This window comes from Larimichthys crocea, chromosome XXII (assembly GCF_000972845.2).
Source record: "Larimichthys crocea isolate SSNF chromosome XXII, L_crocea_2.0, whole genome shotgun sequence".
Lineage (NCBI taxonomy): Eukaryota > Metazoa > Chordata > Actinopteri > Sciaenidae > Larimichthys > Larimichthys crocea.
This window is the reverse complement of record NC_040032.1, coordinates 11,657,093-11,671,687: the sequence shown is the minus strand read 5'-3', so window position 1 is coordinate 11,671,687 and position 14,595 is coordinate 11,657,093. Positions and strand designations below refer to the sequence as shown.

General features: G+C 42.2%; 1 protein-coding gene and 1 pseudogene across 2 annotated transcripts in view; one reads left to right on the top strand and one right to left on the bottom strand.

Moving 5' to 3' along the window:
* Positions 1 to 1,824: 1,824 nt before the first annotated feature.
* The window catches only part of slc8a2a (solute carrier family 8 member 2a), a 30,344-nt gene continuing 17,573 nt past the window's right edge, over positions 1,825 to 14,595 (bottom strand). The window contains exons 2-15 of one of the 2 annotated variants that reach the window (XM_027273227.1): positions 11,277 to 11,576; positions 11,164 to 11,201; positions 10,906 to 11,043; positions 10,320 to 10,547; positions 9,962 to 10,240; positions 8,806 to 9,240; positions 8,353 to 8,714; positions 6,836 to 6,939; positions 6,315 to 6,332; positions 5,091 to 5,203; positions 4,888 to 4,911; positions 4,327 to 4,426; positions 3,395 to 3,661; positions 1,825 to 3,286 (exon numbers count right to left, since the gene is read on the bottom strand). In XM_027273227.1, coding sequence (XP_027129028.1) covers positions 2,910 to 3,286; positions 3,395 to 3,661; positions 4,327 to 4,426; positions 4,888 to 4,911; positions 5,091 to 5,203; positions 6,315 to 6,332; positions 6,836 to 6,939; positions 8,353 to 8,714; positions 8,806 to 9,240; positions 9,962 to 10,240; positions 10,320 to 10,547; positions 10,906 to 11,043; positions 11,164 to 11,201; positions 11,277 to 11,520 — 2,727 coding nt within the window. In that variant the 5' untranslated portion in view covers positions 11,521 to 11,576 and the 3' untranslated portion in view covers positions 1,825 to 2,909. Of the gene's footprint in view, positions 3,287 to 3,394; positions 3,662 to 4,326; positions 4,427 to 4,887; positions 4,912 to 5,090; positions 5,204 to 6,314; positions 6,333 to 6,835; positions 6,940 to 8,352; positions 8,715 to 8,805; positions 9,241 to 9,961; positions 10,241 to 10,319; positions 10,548 to 10,905; positions 11,044 to 11,163; positions 11,577 to 14,595 lie in introns of both variants that reach the window. The other variant, XM_010746732.3, reaches the window with a different exon arrangement.
* The window catches only part of LOC113744370 (sodium/calcium exchanger 3-like), a 3,740-nt pseudogene continuing 1,915 nt past the window's right edge, over positions 12,771 to 14,595 (top strand).

The window sequence follows — 14,595 nt, the reverse complement described above, 5'->3', positions numbered from 1 at the left end:
TCTCTCTCTCTCTCTCTCTCACCCCATCTGTAAACATACATGTCTCATTAATGCATGTTACTAACTAAACTTCTTCTAAAGTTTCTGTGGTCTCTGGTCCAGCAGGTTCTCGTGAATCGTGGCTGATGCTGTGGTCCTGCATGACGTCCACAACACATATTACTACTGTCATTAATGCTACCATATCTAGTTGATGATTTGCTGCCGCTGAGCATCTGTGTCTCTCTATCTCTATCACAGGTTCCACTGCTACTGTAATCATTCTATCAGTCATTGTAATTGTACAATATGTTTGTGTTGATTTGTCCTGTACACGTCCTGGGAGAGGGATCCCTCCTCTGTGGCTCTTCCTGAGCTTTCTTCTTCCACCTTTTTTCCCTGTTAAAGGGTTTTTGTCCTCACTCGAACCGAGGGTCTAAGGACAGAGGGTGTCACTCCCTGTACAGATTGTAAAGCCTTCAGAGGCTAAATGTACTTTGTGACTTTTTTGGCTATACAAATACAATCTGATTTGATTTAATTTGATTTGATGTATTGTTGGACGTTGTTGTGATGTGACAAAGCGAAAGAACACTTTACTATGATTATTCTTACAACGGTTGTGAATTATTTAGACCAAGTTGCTCTAATGTTCTAATTTCCAACGATGGGCTGTGAACGCAGCAGCACAGCGTCACACGCTGCACACCGCATTGGTCACATCACCTGTCAATCATTCAGTTATCGCGCACTCCAGGAAAGGAGGCGGGCTTAAAGCACAAACCTCATGACTGTGACCCCATGATATCATTTATATAACCTTGTATATGCAATGTTTCCCAATATTCCCATTATTCTTGCACATTATTTAACTGTAAATTTGATCTTTTATATACCTTTAATACATATATAGTTTATATAGATATATGTTGTTCTTAATAGATGGTTACTTGTTTACATATGTTGTTTTTGTTTGTTTGAATACTGGAGTATTGTAACAAAAAGAATTTCCCCCTGGGATTATTAAAGTATTTCGGATTCTGATTCTGATTTTTTCCATCTAGTACATTACATTATACATCAGAAACTTTACAGGTCAGAAACCCAGGGAGGAAATGTTTATGCAAACTGTATTTGCATCATGTAAACTCACTCTTCTCCTCCATGTGTTGCCAAATGTTGGTCCAAATGATCAGGAGGAAAAACATTCAACCCAGTGCTCCTGCTCTAATGTAACTGACCTGTATATTACACAAAATCATGAAAACCGGTTGCAGATAATTAGATTCATATGGATATGATCTCAGCTGGAGCCACACATAGCAGACACTAAATGCTTTCTCTATTTTTTAATGCCTTTAACATAGGATTGGCATCTATCCATCCATTCATTTTCCGAAACCACTTATCCTTATCAGGGGCTGGAGCCAGTCCCAGCTAGTCCCAGCTGGGCGTGAGGTGGACACGTTGTCAGTTCATCAAACACTCGTTCACGCTCACAGCAATTTAGAGTCACCAATGATTACTTTTTTCAAGAATCCTGAAATTATTATCCATGATTTTTGGATGCACAATCCTAAAACATATTTTCTATTTAACATGAAACACAGAATTTAAGAGCATAATGTGTATTTTAGTCAGTGTGACATGCCATCTATGTCTTCTTCAGCACCAAGTCATACAGTACTTAAAAAAACAAGATGATGGATGCAAATTTCAATGTAATTATGACACCTTACAATAAATTACAATATATTTTTGTTCATATCAGATCAAATACATTAAATTACAAAGACATTAAATGACACCATTGATAAATAAACAGATAAAACTTTAGGGGTGAACAGAAACACTCAATGGCAGATATTATGATTTTTTTTTTTCATTATCTAATTATTTATACATTTCAATACTGGGTACATATAGTGTATTTCTGATCATTAATATTATCAATAGTGAGATCAAAATAAGTATGTGCATAACATTAAACAATGCCTTGTGTCACATAACAGTGAGGGATAATTCACAGCAGCAGCTTATCTCTCAAACTGTAGATTGTAACCAAACTGTGTACATTTCTTATTTAAAAAGCCAAAATACTTGTTTCTGATTGGCTGGCAGTTCCATTCAAAATTGTACACCAAGACAGCTCAAACACTTGCAGTCCACAGCTGAACTATTGATCTAAATCTGTGTGCAAAAAAAACTTGAGGTAACCATAGCAACAATAAATTTTTTTTTTTTTTTTGCACTACGTTACCAATTAACTCTAAACTGGTCAAGAAGACCTAAATATGGGTTAATGCTGACAACAAACAAAATGGATGACAGTTTGAACACAGTTTCCACTTCTGCCTGTGACAAGTATCCACGGTATACACGTGATGTTACACTCAGACAAGTCCTACTGCTACAACACAAAAGCAGAGGGGTGTTCTGCAACTATTATTTTCATGTGTTGGGGCAGCTTGTCGTGTATCGTCAGGTACGTTTGAAATCTGTGTAAAAGCAGCATTGAGTTTCTCATTTAATTACCACCTCAGGTAGTTTAATCTGAGCCAGCCTCTACAAACACAAGGAGAAACAAGACCAAACTGGAAATCCAGGTTACGAGCCACCAAGCCAGTATCAAGCAAAATCCAGCGACTTCATGCTTACCGTTTATCAAAAACCGTCACAATATGTACGTTATTAAGTCCACCTCAGCACTGTCATAGTCAGTTCTACTGACTGGAACTGTCCTGTGAGTGGATGTGACATATTTTCATGCATGGAGCATGTATACATTTTATTATGAACCATGGCAACAGTTGTCAAGTGATGATAGGTCTTCTCAATGGTAGTTATTGTAACAGTACTGTTCAGGTAAATATCCCGGTGATGTGTGTTTGTTATGGTGGAGTCATTACTCTCCCCCCTGCTGTGCTCTCTCAGAAGCCTTTAACATGGCAATAGGCCTCCAAGCTGGAGAAGAGGATGTAGAGGAACCAGAGTCCAAACAAAAGCAGTGCAGTGAGGATTTTGAGAACTTTTGGTCCTCCCAGTTCGCCCCCTATGGACGGCCTCCGGCGTAGCATCAGCACTCCCATGGCGAAGAAGGCAAAAATGGTGAAGAGTGTGACGGAGAAGGCCAGCGAGCCGGGGTCCACATAGAAGGCCTTACCTTTGACTTCCCAATAAACGGCAGCTATGGACCAGGCCACCCCAATGCCCAAAAACACATTGACCGCATTGCTTCCGGTCACATTTCCCACACATGCATCTGCATACTGGTCCTGAGTGGCGGCGACTTTACTGGCAAAGGTATCTGGGGAAAAAAGAGCGGAGTTTGAAAATAAACCCAACACAATACACTTTCAGTTTTTCTTGGCAAAGACGTCTGGAACTAAACTTTGTCACCCTGTTGGTCACTTACCGGGAAGTGAAGTCCCCAGTGCTACAAAGACCACTGCAGTGACAGTGTCCCTGAGGCCGACGGTGCAGCCAAAATGGGAAGCGAGGTCTCCAATAATGGCTGTTAAGAAACCGATGACAGAGATTGACACAATGAAGCACGCCCACCCGTTCCAGTACTCGGTGGGTGGGATGAAAGCAAAGAGAATCTTCCAAAAAAGGCTCAATATGTGCATGAAATAGTCGAAGCAGTTCGGTGGTCGCTGCTCCTCCTCCTCGTCTCCATCACCTGTTTAAAAAAGACACAGTGAAGATGAATCAAACAAAGCAACATACAAATGATGAAGTCACATATTGGGCTCTATGTTTTGCACTTGTTTTGACATGGGGAGAGTCATAGTGCTTATCAGTACTGACAGGGCAAGGATCATGTGGAGATGGCAGAAAATAATATTCCTGGGGTAGCTTGTGCCATTTTATGAATGTGAAATGTCTAATGATTAATCTGTTATACAATAATAGTAATTCTCTGCCAGGAAGCACATAAACAAACAAATATTTTGGACTTACTTTAGCACATAACTGGCACATAAAAACACACACACACCCACAGTGATGGCAGGCAACATTCAACCTCTACTGACAAAAAAATGAATGAGAGTATTTCCCACAATGTTGAACTATTCTTTTAAAATTGGTAAAGCACATGCTTCTTGTGAAGTAACAATAGCCATGTAGGTGTCCTGTTCATGACTCCTGTCCAACCAGGTTTAAGAGAACAAACATAGAAGAGGAGAAGGCTGAGAAGTGAACGAAGGTTGAAGAGTTATACATTTAAAATATCATTTCCACACAAAACTGAACAACCAGGAAAGAAAAAGGTACCTTATATAGTCTCTGATCAATGCCTTTTCTTAATTTCACAGATTTTGCACAACAACAATTGTTACTAACCTGCGCTGACTGTGACTGCTTCGATGAACTGCTCTTTCCATGAGTGAGTACCGATCACTGAAGCCAGATTTGTGTCCTTCAGGAGTTTGTCCATCGTGTTCTGTTACAAGACATTAAATAGGTCAGTAATGAGGCAGTGGTAGACACAGCTCGTGTTACACAGAACAGATGGGTTCATATTTCTGTCAAATAAAATCTAGTCAAGCCCTTTCGGAGGCTGTTAAAAAGCCCAAATTCTTCCTTTAATTTGTTCTGACAATAAAATATAATATTTCAAGTTTGGGTTTGGTCAAAAAGGTTTATGTGGGAAATATTAGTAGTGCACTCACAAAACCACTGGCTGAACTGTTTTGCTGCAGAGTCTGAATTTTAAATTCACTGACCCAAATACACACGACCACACAGAGAACACACGGATACACACACATTGGCTTCAGTGCATTTCAAATAAAGATGCATGCAATGCACAAGAAAAGTGATGTGAAAAAACAATATTTTTGGAATCAGAAGAATTTAATGTTTAATGAGAAATTACACACAGCATGCTAGTAGAAGATCTACCTGGTCTAGTAATCCATTGGCTGTCTGATAAGTAAGAGGGTGCAGGGTGGTTAATGGATTAAAACACACATACTTAAACTTTGTTCACACTTCAACACAGATCTTTTGTCTTGACGTGCTTTATATTTTTTACTTGTCCTCAAACATGCAGCACAGAGTTAGTTTTCTGCTAGTGTAACGCTTCCTATCAGCCACTCACACACCTTGAACTCACAGGACTCCTCTATGACGACCTCTAGCCTGCTGTGCTCTCCTAGAATCGGTTTGCCCATCTCAGAGATCCTCCGGGCCTCTTCCTCCTCGGGGGTGGGGTTGCCTGTCAGGAAGTCACATACATTTAATTCATCGTGTCTATAATTTATTATTCGTTTTTTCAGTTTTATTTGTAATATGTGGGTCGAAAAAAAGCAAAACAGGTCATCTCAGGATTAAGAGCACGAGTTGCAATAACAGCCCTGCAGCACTCATGGCTGCAGCAGTTTATTAAATTATGAGTCAAGCAGTCTGATAGCCTGGTGGAAACACAAGCACAAGCACCCACACATCCTAAACCTCAGTCAAAGGTACAGGCTCATACCTAAAGCATAAAGAAGAAGAAAAAAAAACACACACACTGCACAACTTTTTTAAAGGTGCCACGTGCAGCATTTAGACAGATTATTGCTGCCATAATTATAAATCTGAAAACATATTTTTTCAAACCCCAATCATGGTCTAAACCCTAACCATCTAAGAATATGACTGGTAGAGCGTGTGGGTTGGATGGTACACAGCTAGCACTGCCTGTAAATTTCTGTTCAGAAAAAAATGGTTTTAATCCTAATAATCCCAGGCATCAGGGGAGGGATTAAATAGTTGGATGTTAGTAAAAGAAAGGATGTTTTATGTCCTGTCGTGTAGACAGACCTCAGTCCAAGCAGTGATACTGGGCCTATCCCAAAAAGAAGCCATGCACCTCCTAGTGGCCCTGCTCCCGTCACACCACAGCAACAACAAGGTCCCTGCATCAGCAGCTGTCCTGACCCAGATCCCGTCCCCAGTGGGCATCGAGTCCCCACCCTCAGTTACTGACAGTTGGCCTGATGCACATAGGCCTTGTTCCAGCTAGTGCAAGCAGCTGGTCATGCAAAAACAGGCTCAGCGAGCATGATTAACCAATGAAGATTTACTGTCTTCCAGGAAGTAAAAGTCATAATAAGCTGATGCATAAAACAATAATATCATAAGTGGAGCTAAAGCTTTCAGAGAGTTTAACAAGGGCAATGATGCACACACAAAATCGGGTAGTGTAAATGGAAGTAATCTAGTAAATTTTGAGAAATGCACTAACTTAACTGAATTGAATTTATGTCCTCTACATATTTGTAATTTCACGATATTTTGTAACAATGCTGCACATTGCACCTTTAACACCCAAACCATCTTACCCTGGTTTAGCAGTAGTGCTGTGAAGACAGACAGACAATATTTCAATACAATTTCACATCTAATACATTAGAGTGCAGCAGAATAAGAAAAAATTAATACACTTTGTTCATGCACAGTGCACAATAGCTCCCCCACTCTTACTCTAATGAAAAACATTTCTGAACATTACAAATTAATGTAATTGATTCTTTTGGCCTCCATTAACAAGCGCATATCCAATTCCTGCACCATCCTTTCGATACATTAAGATTACAGAGAACAGGCAACTGAAGGATACTAAATTCATAATTGGCTGCAGAGCCTGCGTTACAGTGAAAGAGACACAGAGTGAATGGCAGCGTGTAATCTTCGGTTACTGGCTCTGACGCAGGTGCCTGGCTTTCAGCCGCGTCCGTTACTGCTGTTATTGTTTTGATACTTGATCTTAGATATTGCCGTCAACTACTTGGAGTGTACTACTGTATATTATGTTATCGTCTTATACCTCACCTACAAGTCACGTTATTGCTCAGACGCTTACCAGACAGTCCTCGCTTCAGCCATTTGGGGTCCTCGAGCACGATGAAGAAGTTCTCCTGCTTCTCGTACTCCTCCACATTTATAATGCGCACTTTTAAGACCTGACTGGAGATATGCAAGCACGCACACACACACACACACACACATGTATTTTCATTATTTATATAACAAAGTACTATTAAACACAGTGAACGATAAGATACATAAATACACAGTGCCTTAAACATTTGCTCTACCATCTAAATCACACCGCAAATTGAAGTGACCTAAATAATTAATCACAATGGACCTTTTAATAATTCAGGCTTAAACATAGTGTGCTCTTGCTTTTCACTGTGCCAAAGAAATACAGCTAAACTAAATGACTTGTAGCTCAACAATACACTGGTTAATCAATGTTGATATAGTTCCTTCATAGAATACTCTGATGACTTCCCAGCAACTCAGAGCTGTACATATAAACATAATGCATAATGGACCCAGCAGAAAAAAAATTTAATAATAAGACTGCACAGTCATACACATCTCCATTTACTATGATCTGCAAATTGTCATATCCGTTACTGATAGACAACATTACATAATGCTAAGTGTGCAATTAGTCCATGCGCAAACACAGCTTATATAACCTGAAAAGTTAATGGGAAAATGATCTGTCAGCTTACATGGGGTGACTGCAGGTTCCCACACCTGATCGGAGGATGGGATTATCTTTGGGTGTCAAGTCGTCAGGTAATTCTGTCTAAAAGGACCTCCTACACCTGGAGTGGTTGGCTGATAACACAGTAATGTTTCCCTGAGGTTCAGGTGCCCCTTTTCCGAAAAGAAGTAATCGGCCAGTATTAAGGTTTCTGTGTGAGAATGGCACTTCATTATTGTCTCATTGGTTTGGTGCAGCTTCATTTAAAAAGTGTTGTGATGTTTTATATATTTCTTATTCTCAGAAATTCCCATTAAAAGTCCAAGTATCAGCATAAACTGTTAATCTGTTAATCATAATCAGTGACACGGCGGTGCATTGAATGACACGTTCCTTCCTTACCATGAACGCACAAAGCATGTTTATATGCACGGTAACTTTACACTACTATTCAAACAATGACAGTATTCAAAATGTTATCATGTAAACAGTATATTCCATATAGATATCCTGAATTAGGCTTCCACATGCAGTATTTTCTGATTAAGATATGTGGGATATATCATATTATTTTGGGATTTTACTGCAGTTTACAACACTACTTAGACTTGGATATCAACAAGTAGTTGGACATAGATTTATGTCTTTGGTAAGAACTAATAAACGTGGCATTGAGTGCCTTTTCCTTGGAACTTTGTTGGTAATGTAAAATCTGTGTTTTAATGTTTAGTATGTTGACGAGTAGGAAGATGCAACCTCAAGAGTGCCTTCCTGAAAAAAGAATTGATTAATGTTCTGAGGAAATACATCCATCAGACTTTGTGGCTCCTAAAGTATTCTTTCCCAGACATTACCTCTGATCGCTAACTGTGCCTCACCTGGTCTGTTCATTGGTGAATTCCAGCTCTCCTTTGGTCTCCTCGAAGTCCACCCCAGCCTTGGCGCTACCGTCCTCCGTGTGGTACGGCACGGCAACGGTGCCCCTGGAGCCTGAGTTCCTCACCACCGTCACAGTGAGCGTGCCGGTGCTCTCGCTCACCCGCAGCACTTTTTGGCCAAAGGTGAAGATGCCAGCATGGTCATCGTCCAAGATGGTGATGGTGGCGAGGAGCGGCTCCACCAGTCTACCTTTGGGTGGAGTTCCTGTCCCTTCTTTTCCTCCTTCATCTAACCTCAGGTTCCGAAGACGCACAAAGAAATGCTCGTCCTCCTCAAAGATGTCGTCATCCAAGATGCCCACCTGGTAAGCACAAAGTATTGTATGTTCACTCTCCTCATGGATGCATGTGATAAAATTTAACTGACGTTGATAAATGATTTCACTTGCTCACCTTGATCTCTTTGCGGGTCTCTCCTGGCTTAAAAACCAGGGTCCCCTCACTGCATTCATAGTCTGCCCCGGCATTGGCAGAGCCATTTTCTGTAGAGTAGTCCACATAGAAAGTGTTCTGGCCCGTGCCCCCCTCAAGGATCACCCAGATGCTCATGGAGCCACAGTTCTCTGTGCACTGGTACTGGGCACTTTCAAAACAAATGTGCGAGCATGTGGCCAGGTCAGCGCCCTGACCTGCCGGGCGACGTGTCTTCTCAGCAGCGTGTTTCTTCAATATGTTCCCAGCACCGATCAGCATGCGCGTGGCCTGTACTCGGTAGAAGGCGCGACTCTTCTTCTTTTGGATCAGGGTGGAGTAGTTGGCCATCTCGATCAGCTGGTCCATGTCTTTGTCTGGGTGTTTCTCTTTCAGGTCTTTGAGGATGCGAAGCGCCTGTTCAAGAAAAATCAAACAAAGCAGCTGATTTATAGCGATGTACGTTTTGCCAAAGGTTGGAGAGATTTTGAGTTGTTGTGAGTTGTGTGAGGATAAAGGTTATTTTAAAAGTGTTTCTTATGCATGCATTTTGCAGGCTAATGCAGGGATCTTTCTCAAGGAGACTTTGGAGACTCCTACTGCTCAGCCTCCTAATCAACTCTCTGCTGATAAGACTTGTGCTGTCTACACTACTACCTTTCAAACTTGTGCTGGGATTAAATTCTGCTGGTCTCAGGAAACCTGATATCCTCCTTAAATTCATATTAAGTAGGTTCAAAGTTAGAAAAACATCACCAGTCAATAGAAGATGTTCCCATGAGCAATTTTTCTCATGCCTTTTACAAAATATTAGAAATATTGTTTCGTCTTTGTGTAAAAAATGGACCTAAACTCGAGTGCACGCCCCATGCACAAAGGCTCAGTCCTCAGTGCAGAGGCCAAGGGCTCGAATCCAACCTATAGCCATTTACTGCAAGTTATTGTCCCTCTCTCTCCCGGCTTTCCTGTCACTCTTCAGCTGCTACTATACAATAAAGGTTAAAAAATCCCCCAAAATATCAAAAAAATTTAAAAAATAGATGCCAAACTTAACGTTGATGGGAAAAAAAGCTCTGATTTCATACCATTAAATCTTCATTTAATCAATCAACATTTCTCCCCGAGCCACTTGTCTTACCTCATCTTTGTTCTGGCCTGATTCATTGCCTGTCTCCACAGAGACTGTCACATCGGAGGAGTTTCCAGGGCACGGGCTACTATCAGGCAACTTTCCATCCATCACTATGTCAATGTCTTTTGGCTCAAGGTCACCTTCCATTTCCACCACGATGCCGTGCCTCTTGTCGGCGCGGTAACGCTTGTGCATGTATTTGTAGAAGAGTAGGCGACGGTCGGCGATCCAGGCCAAGATCACACACACAGGAAAGTAAAGCAGCGTCACTATAGCCTCCCACACCTGGTAATACAAGAGAGTCACATGGTTTAAAAACTCCATCTATTAAAAATACATTTATATACAGTCATTGGAAACACACCTCTACAACCCCGGGGGAGATGACAGCCAGTATGAGGTAGAGCCAAATGTAGGCAAAAATACTCCAGAAAGCCGTAATGAAAAACACCCGCAGGTGTTTGATCTTGCGAGTCTCTCCATCGGGGATCACCCAAACGCACAGGCCGATTATCACAAACATATTGAAGGCGGCGCTGCCCACTATGGTGCTCGGGCCGAGCTCCCCTGCAAGAAAGTTGTGGCCACACACCTGGCAGAACAAAAAAGACAAACATCACACAAAATCAACGACTATACACATATTAAATATCCTGTACACATAATTACTACATGAGATCAATCTGTGTTTAAATATTAAGTAACACACATTGGTTGGTTTGTAACATCAAGTGGTGTTATTGGTTATCTTATCGGTATCGGACATAAGAAGCAGGTACCTTTGGGTTATTGTATCGCCAGATACAGATTGTGCATCCCTAGTTGTAAATTTATTTATTTATTAGCTATTAAGTAGCATTATGCATGTGAGTGTGTAGACATTCACAGTCAAAGACAACAGTGTTTTTTGTGTGAGGACATACATTAAAGGTGTGAAATGTCTCGTGTACCTCAATGACAGAAAGCAGGATCTCAGGCGCCGAGGAGCCCAGAGCCATGAGCGTGAGGTTCGACACGGTCTCATTCCAGACTCTCACTGTTATTACTGTTGTTTCACCGTTGGGTTTGGTGATGGTCACCTCTTTCTCCTACACGGAGTTTAAAACTCATTATACACAAGTTCCTGTTACTGCATTTGAACACAGTGAGCGTAAGAACGTGGCGGGAAAGTTGAGGATGGCTGCATAAAATATGAAGTTCAATAATACCTGAGAGGTGATGACTTCAATGGACGACATGAAACGATCTGCGATGATAGACACACCCAGGAATATGTAAATGAGACAGACGAAGTAGACAACCGCCCTCCCCGCTTGCTCACCGACTGGAGGATTCATTGGCATCCAAACCGGCAGTAGGATACCGGGTGAACACTTAACGTTGCCCGTACATGTCTTCTTGCCAGACTCTGTACTGTTACCAGAAGGCTGAGGCGGCTCGGGGGCAGATGCTCGCTCTATAACCTGAGGCTTGATGGAGGTACAGGGGTGGGCCAGGAGGAGGAGGAGGAAGAGGGAGAGGAGGAGGAGGAGGAGTGGGGATAGGTGAACAGGGTGGTGTCCCATTATGTCTCTGAGTCAGCCGGGGTCTCTGGGGTCAGATTCTGGTTCAGAGGACTCTCCTGCAGGAACAGAGGAAAGAACAGAGATCAACAAGAATCAAGAGGTCTAACTGGCTGACTGTCAGTCGGTCAGACTGAAATATCTCAACAACTATTGGATGGATAGCCATGAATCTTTTTACAGACAGTCATGGTCCTCTAAAGATCATTAACATGTATGTACCACTGTGTCTAAGCACAACCTCATAGAGAAATGAGTCTTGTTAAAGGAGCAGTGTGTAGGATTTAGTGGCATCGAGAGGTGTCGTTGCTGATTGCAACCCGCTTGTGTCAACCCGTCTTCCCTAGCATGAAGAACTATGGTGACCACAAAAAAACATGAAAGATCCTATTGGGAGCCAATGTTCAGTTTGTCCACTCTGGGCTGCTGTAGAAACGTGGCGGACTCTGTGGAAGAAGACCTACAGAGAATCAATGTGAGATCTAACACTGCCCTAAAAGGGAATTATTTTTAGATTTGCACCCCTTCAAACTCAGCGATGTGGCTGTAAAACAACATCCTGTAAAACTGAAGCTGCTGCATTGTTTCTCTTTGGTTTCTATCAGTTTGGTGAATAATTCCCAACAGAGTCCCGCCACGTTACAACAGCAGCCCAGAGTGGACGAACTGAACATTGGCTCCCAGTAGGATATTTCATGTTTTTTTGTGGTCACAATAGTTCTTCATGCTAGGAAAGACAGGTTGACACAAGGGGTTGCAACAGCACAACACCTCTCGATGCCACTAAATCCACACACTGCTCCTTTAACAAGACTCATGTTAGCTTCTCTATGAGGTTGTGCCTAGACACAGTGGTACATAATGTGTACATGTAATGATCTTAGAGGACCATGATGTCTGTAAAAAGATTCATAGATATCCATCCAATAGTTGTTGAGATATTTCAGTCTGACCGACTGACAGTCAGCCAGTTAGACCTCTTGATCTTGTTGATCTCTGTTCTTTCCTCGTTCCTGCAGGAGAGTCCTCTGACCCAGAATCTGACCCCAAGACCCCGGCTGACTCAGAGACATAATGGGACACCCACTGTTCACCTATCCCCACTCCTCTCCTCCTCCTCCTCCTGGCCACCCCTGTACTCCATCAAGCCTCAGGTTATAGAGCGAGCGTCCGCCCCCGAGCCGCCTCACCTCTGGTAACAGTACAAGAGTCTGGCAAGAAGACATGTACGGGCAACGTTAAGTGTTCACCCGGTATCCTACTGCCGGTTTGGATGCCAATGAATCCTCCAGTCGGTGAGCAAGCGGGGAGGGCGGTTGTCTACTTCGTCTGTCTCATTTACATATCCTGGGTGTGTCTATCATCGCAGATCGTTTCATGTCGTCCATTGAAGTCATCACCTCTCAGGTATTATTGAACTTCAATTATGCAGCCATCCTCAACTTTCCGCCACGTTCTACACCACTGCGTTCAAATGCAGAACAGGAACTTGTGTATAATGAGTTTAAACTCCGTAGGAGAAGGAGGTGACCATCACCAAACCCAACGGTGAAACAACAGTAATAACAGTGAGAGTCTGGAATGAGACCGTGTCGAACCTCACGCTCATGGCTCTGGGCTCCTCGGCGCCTGAGATCCTGCTTTCTGTCATTGAGGTACACGAGACATTTCACACCTTAATGTATGTCCTCACACAAAAAAATTGTTTTGACTGTGAATGTCTACACTCAATCGTATGCACATGCATATGCTACTTAATAGCTAATAAAAAATACATTTACAACTAGGGATGCACAATCTGTATCTGGCGGTACAATAACCCAAAGTACCTGCTTCTTAGTCAGATACCGATAAGATAACCAATAACACCACTTGATGTTACAAACCAACCAATGTGTGTTACTTAATATTTAAACACAGATTTATCTCATGTAGTAATTATGTGTACAGGATATTTAATATGTGTATAGATTTTGTTTGTGTGTTTGTGTGATGTTTGTCTTTTGTTCTCCAGGTGTGTGGCCACAACTTTCTTGCGGGAGCTCGGCCCGAGCACCATAGTGGGCAGCGCTGCTTTCAATATGTTTGTGATAAGGCCTGTGCGTTTTGGGTGATCCCCGACGGAGGACTCGCAAGATCAAACACCTGCGGGTGTTTTTCATTACGGCTTTCTGGAGTATTTTTGCCTACATTTGGCTCTACCTCATCTGGCTGTCATCCCCCGGGGTGTAGAGGTGGTGTTCCAATGACTGTATATAAATGTATTTCTAATAGATGGAGTTTTTAAATCATGTGACGCTCTTGTATTACCAGGTGTGGGAGGCTATAGTGACGCTGCTTTACTTTCCTGTGTGTGTGATCTTGGCCTGGATCGCCGACCGTCGCCTACTCTTCTACAAATACATGCACAAGCGTTACCGCGCCGACAGAGGCACGGCATGTGGTGGAAATGGAAGGTGACCTTGAGCCAAAAGACATTACATAGTGATGGATGGAAAGTTGCCTGATAGTAGCCCGTGCCCTGGAAACCTCTCCGATGTGACAGTCTCTGTGGAGACAGGCAATGAATCAGGCCAGAACAAAGATGAGGTAAGACAAGTGCTCGGGGAGAAATGTTGATTGATTAATGAAGATTTAATGGTATGAAATCAGAGCTTTTTTTCCCTTCAACGTTAAGTTTGGCATTTATTTTTTTGATATTTTGGGGGATTTTTTAACCTTTTGTAGTAGCAGCTGGGCCTCTGCACTGAGGACTGAGCCTTTGTGCATGGGGCGTGCACTCGGTTTAGGTCCATTTTTTACACAAAGACGAAACAATATTTCTAATATTTTGTAAAAGGCATGGAAAAAATTGCTCATGGGAACATCTTCTATTGACTGGTGATGTTTTTCTAACTTTGAACCTACTTAATATGAATTTAAGGAGGATACAGGTTCCCTGAGACCAGCAGAATTTAATCCCAGCACAAGTTGAAAGGTAGTAGTGTAGACAGCACAAGTCTTATCAGCAGAGAGGAGGAGTAGGCGGAGCAGTAGGAGTTTCCAAAGTCTCCTTGAGAAGACCCTGCATTAGCCTGC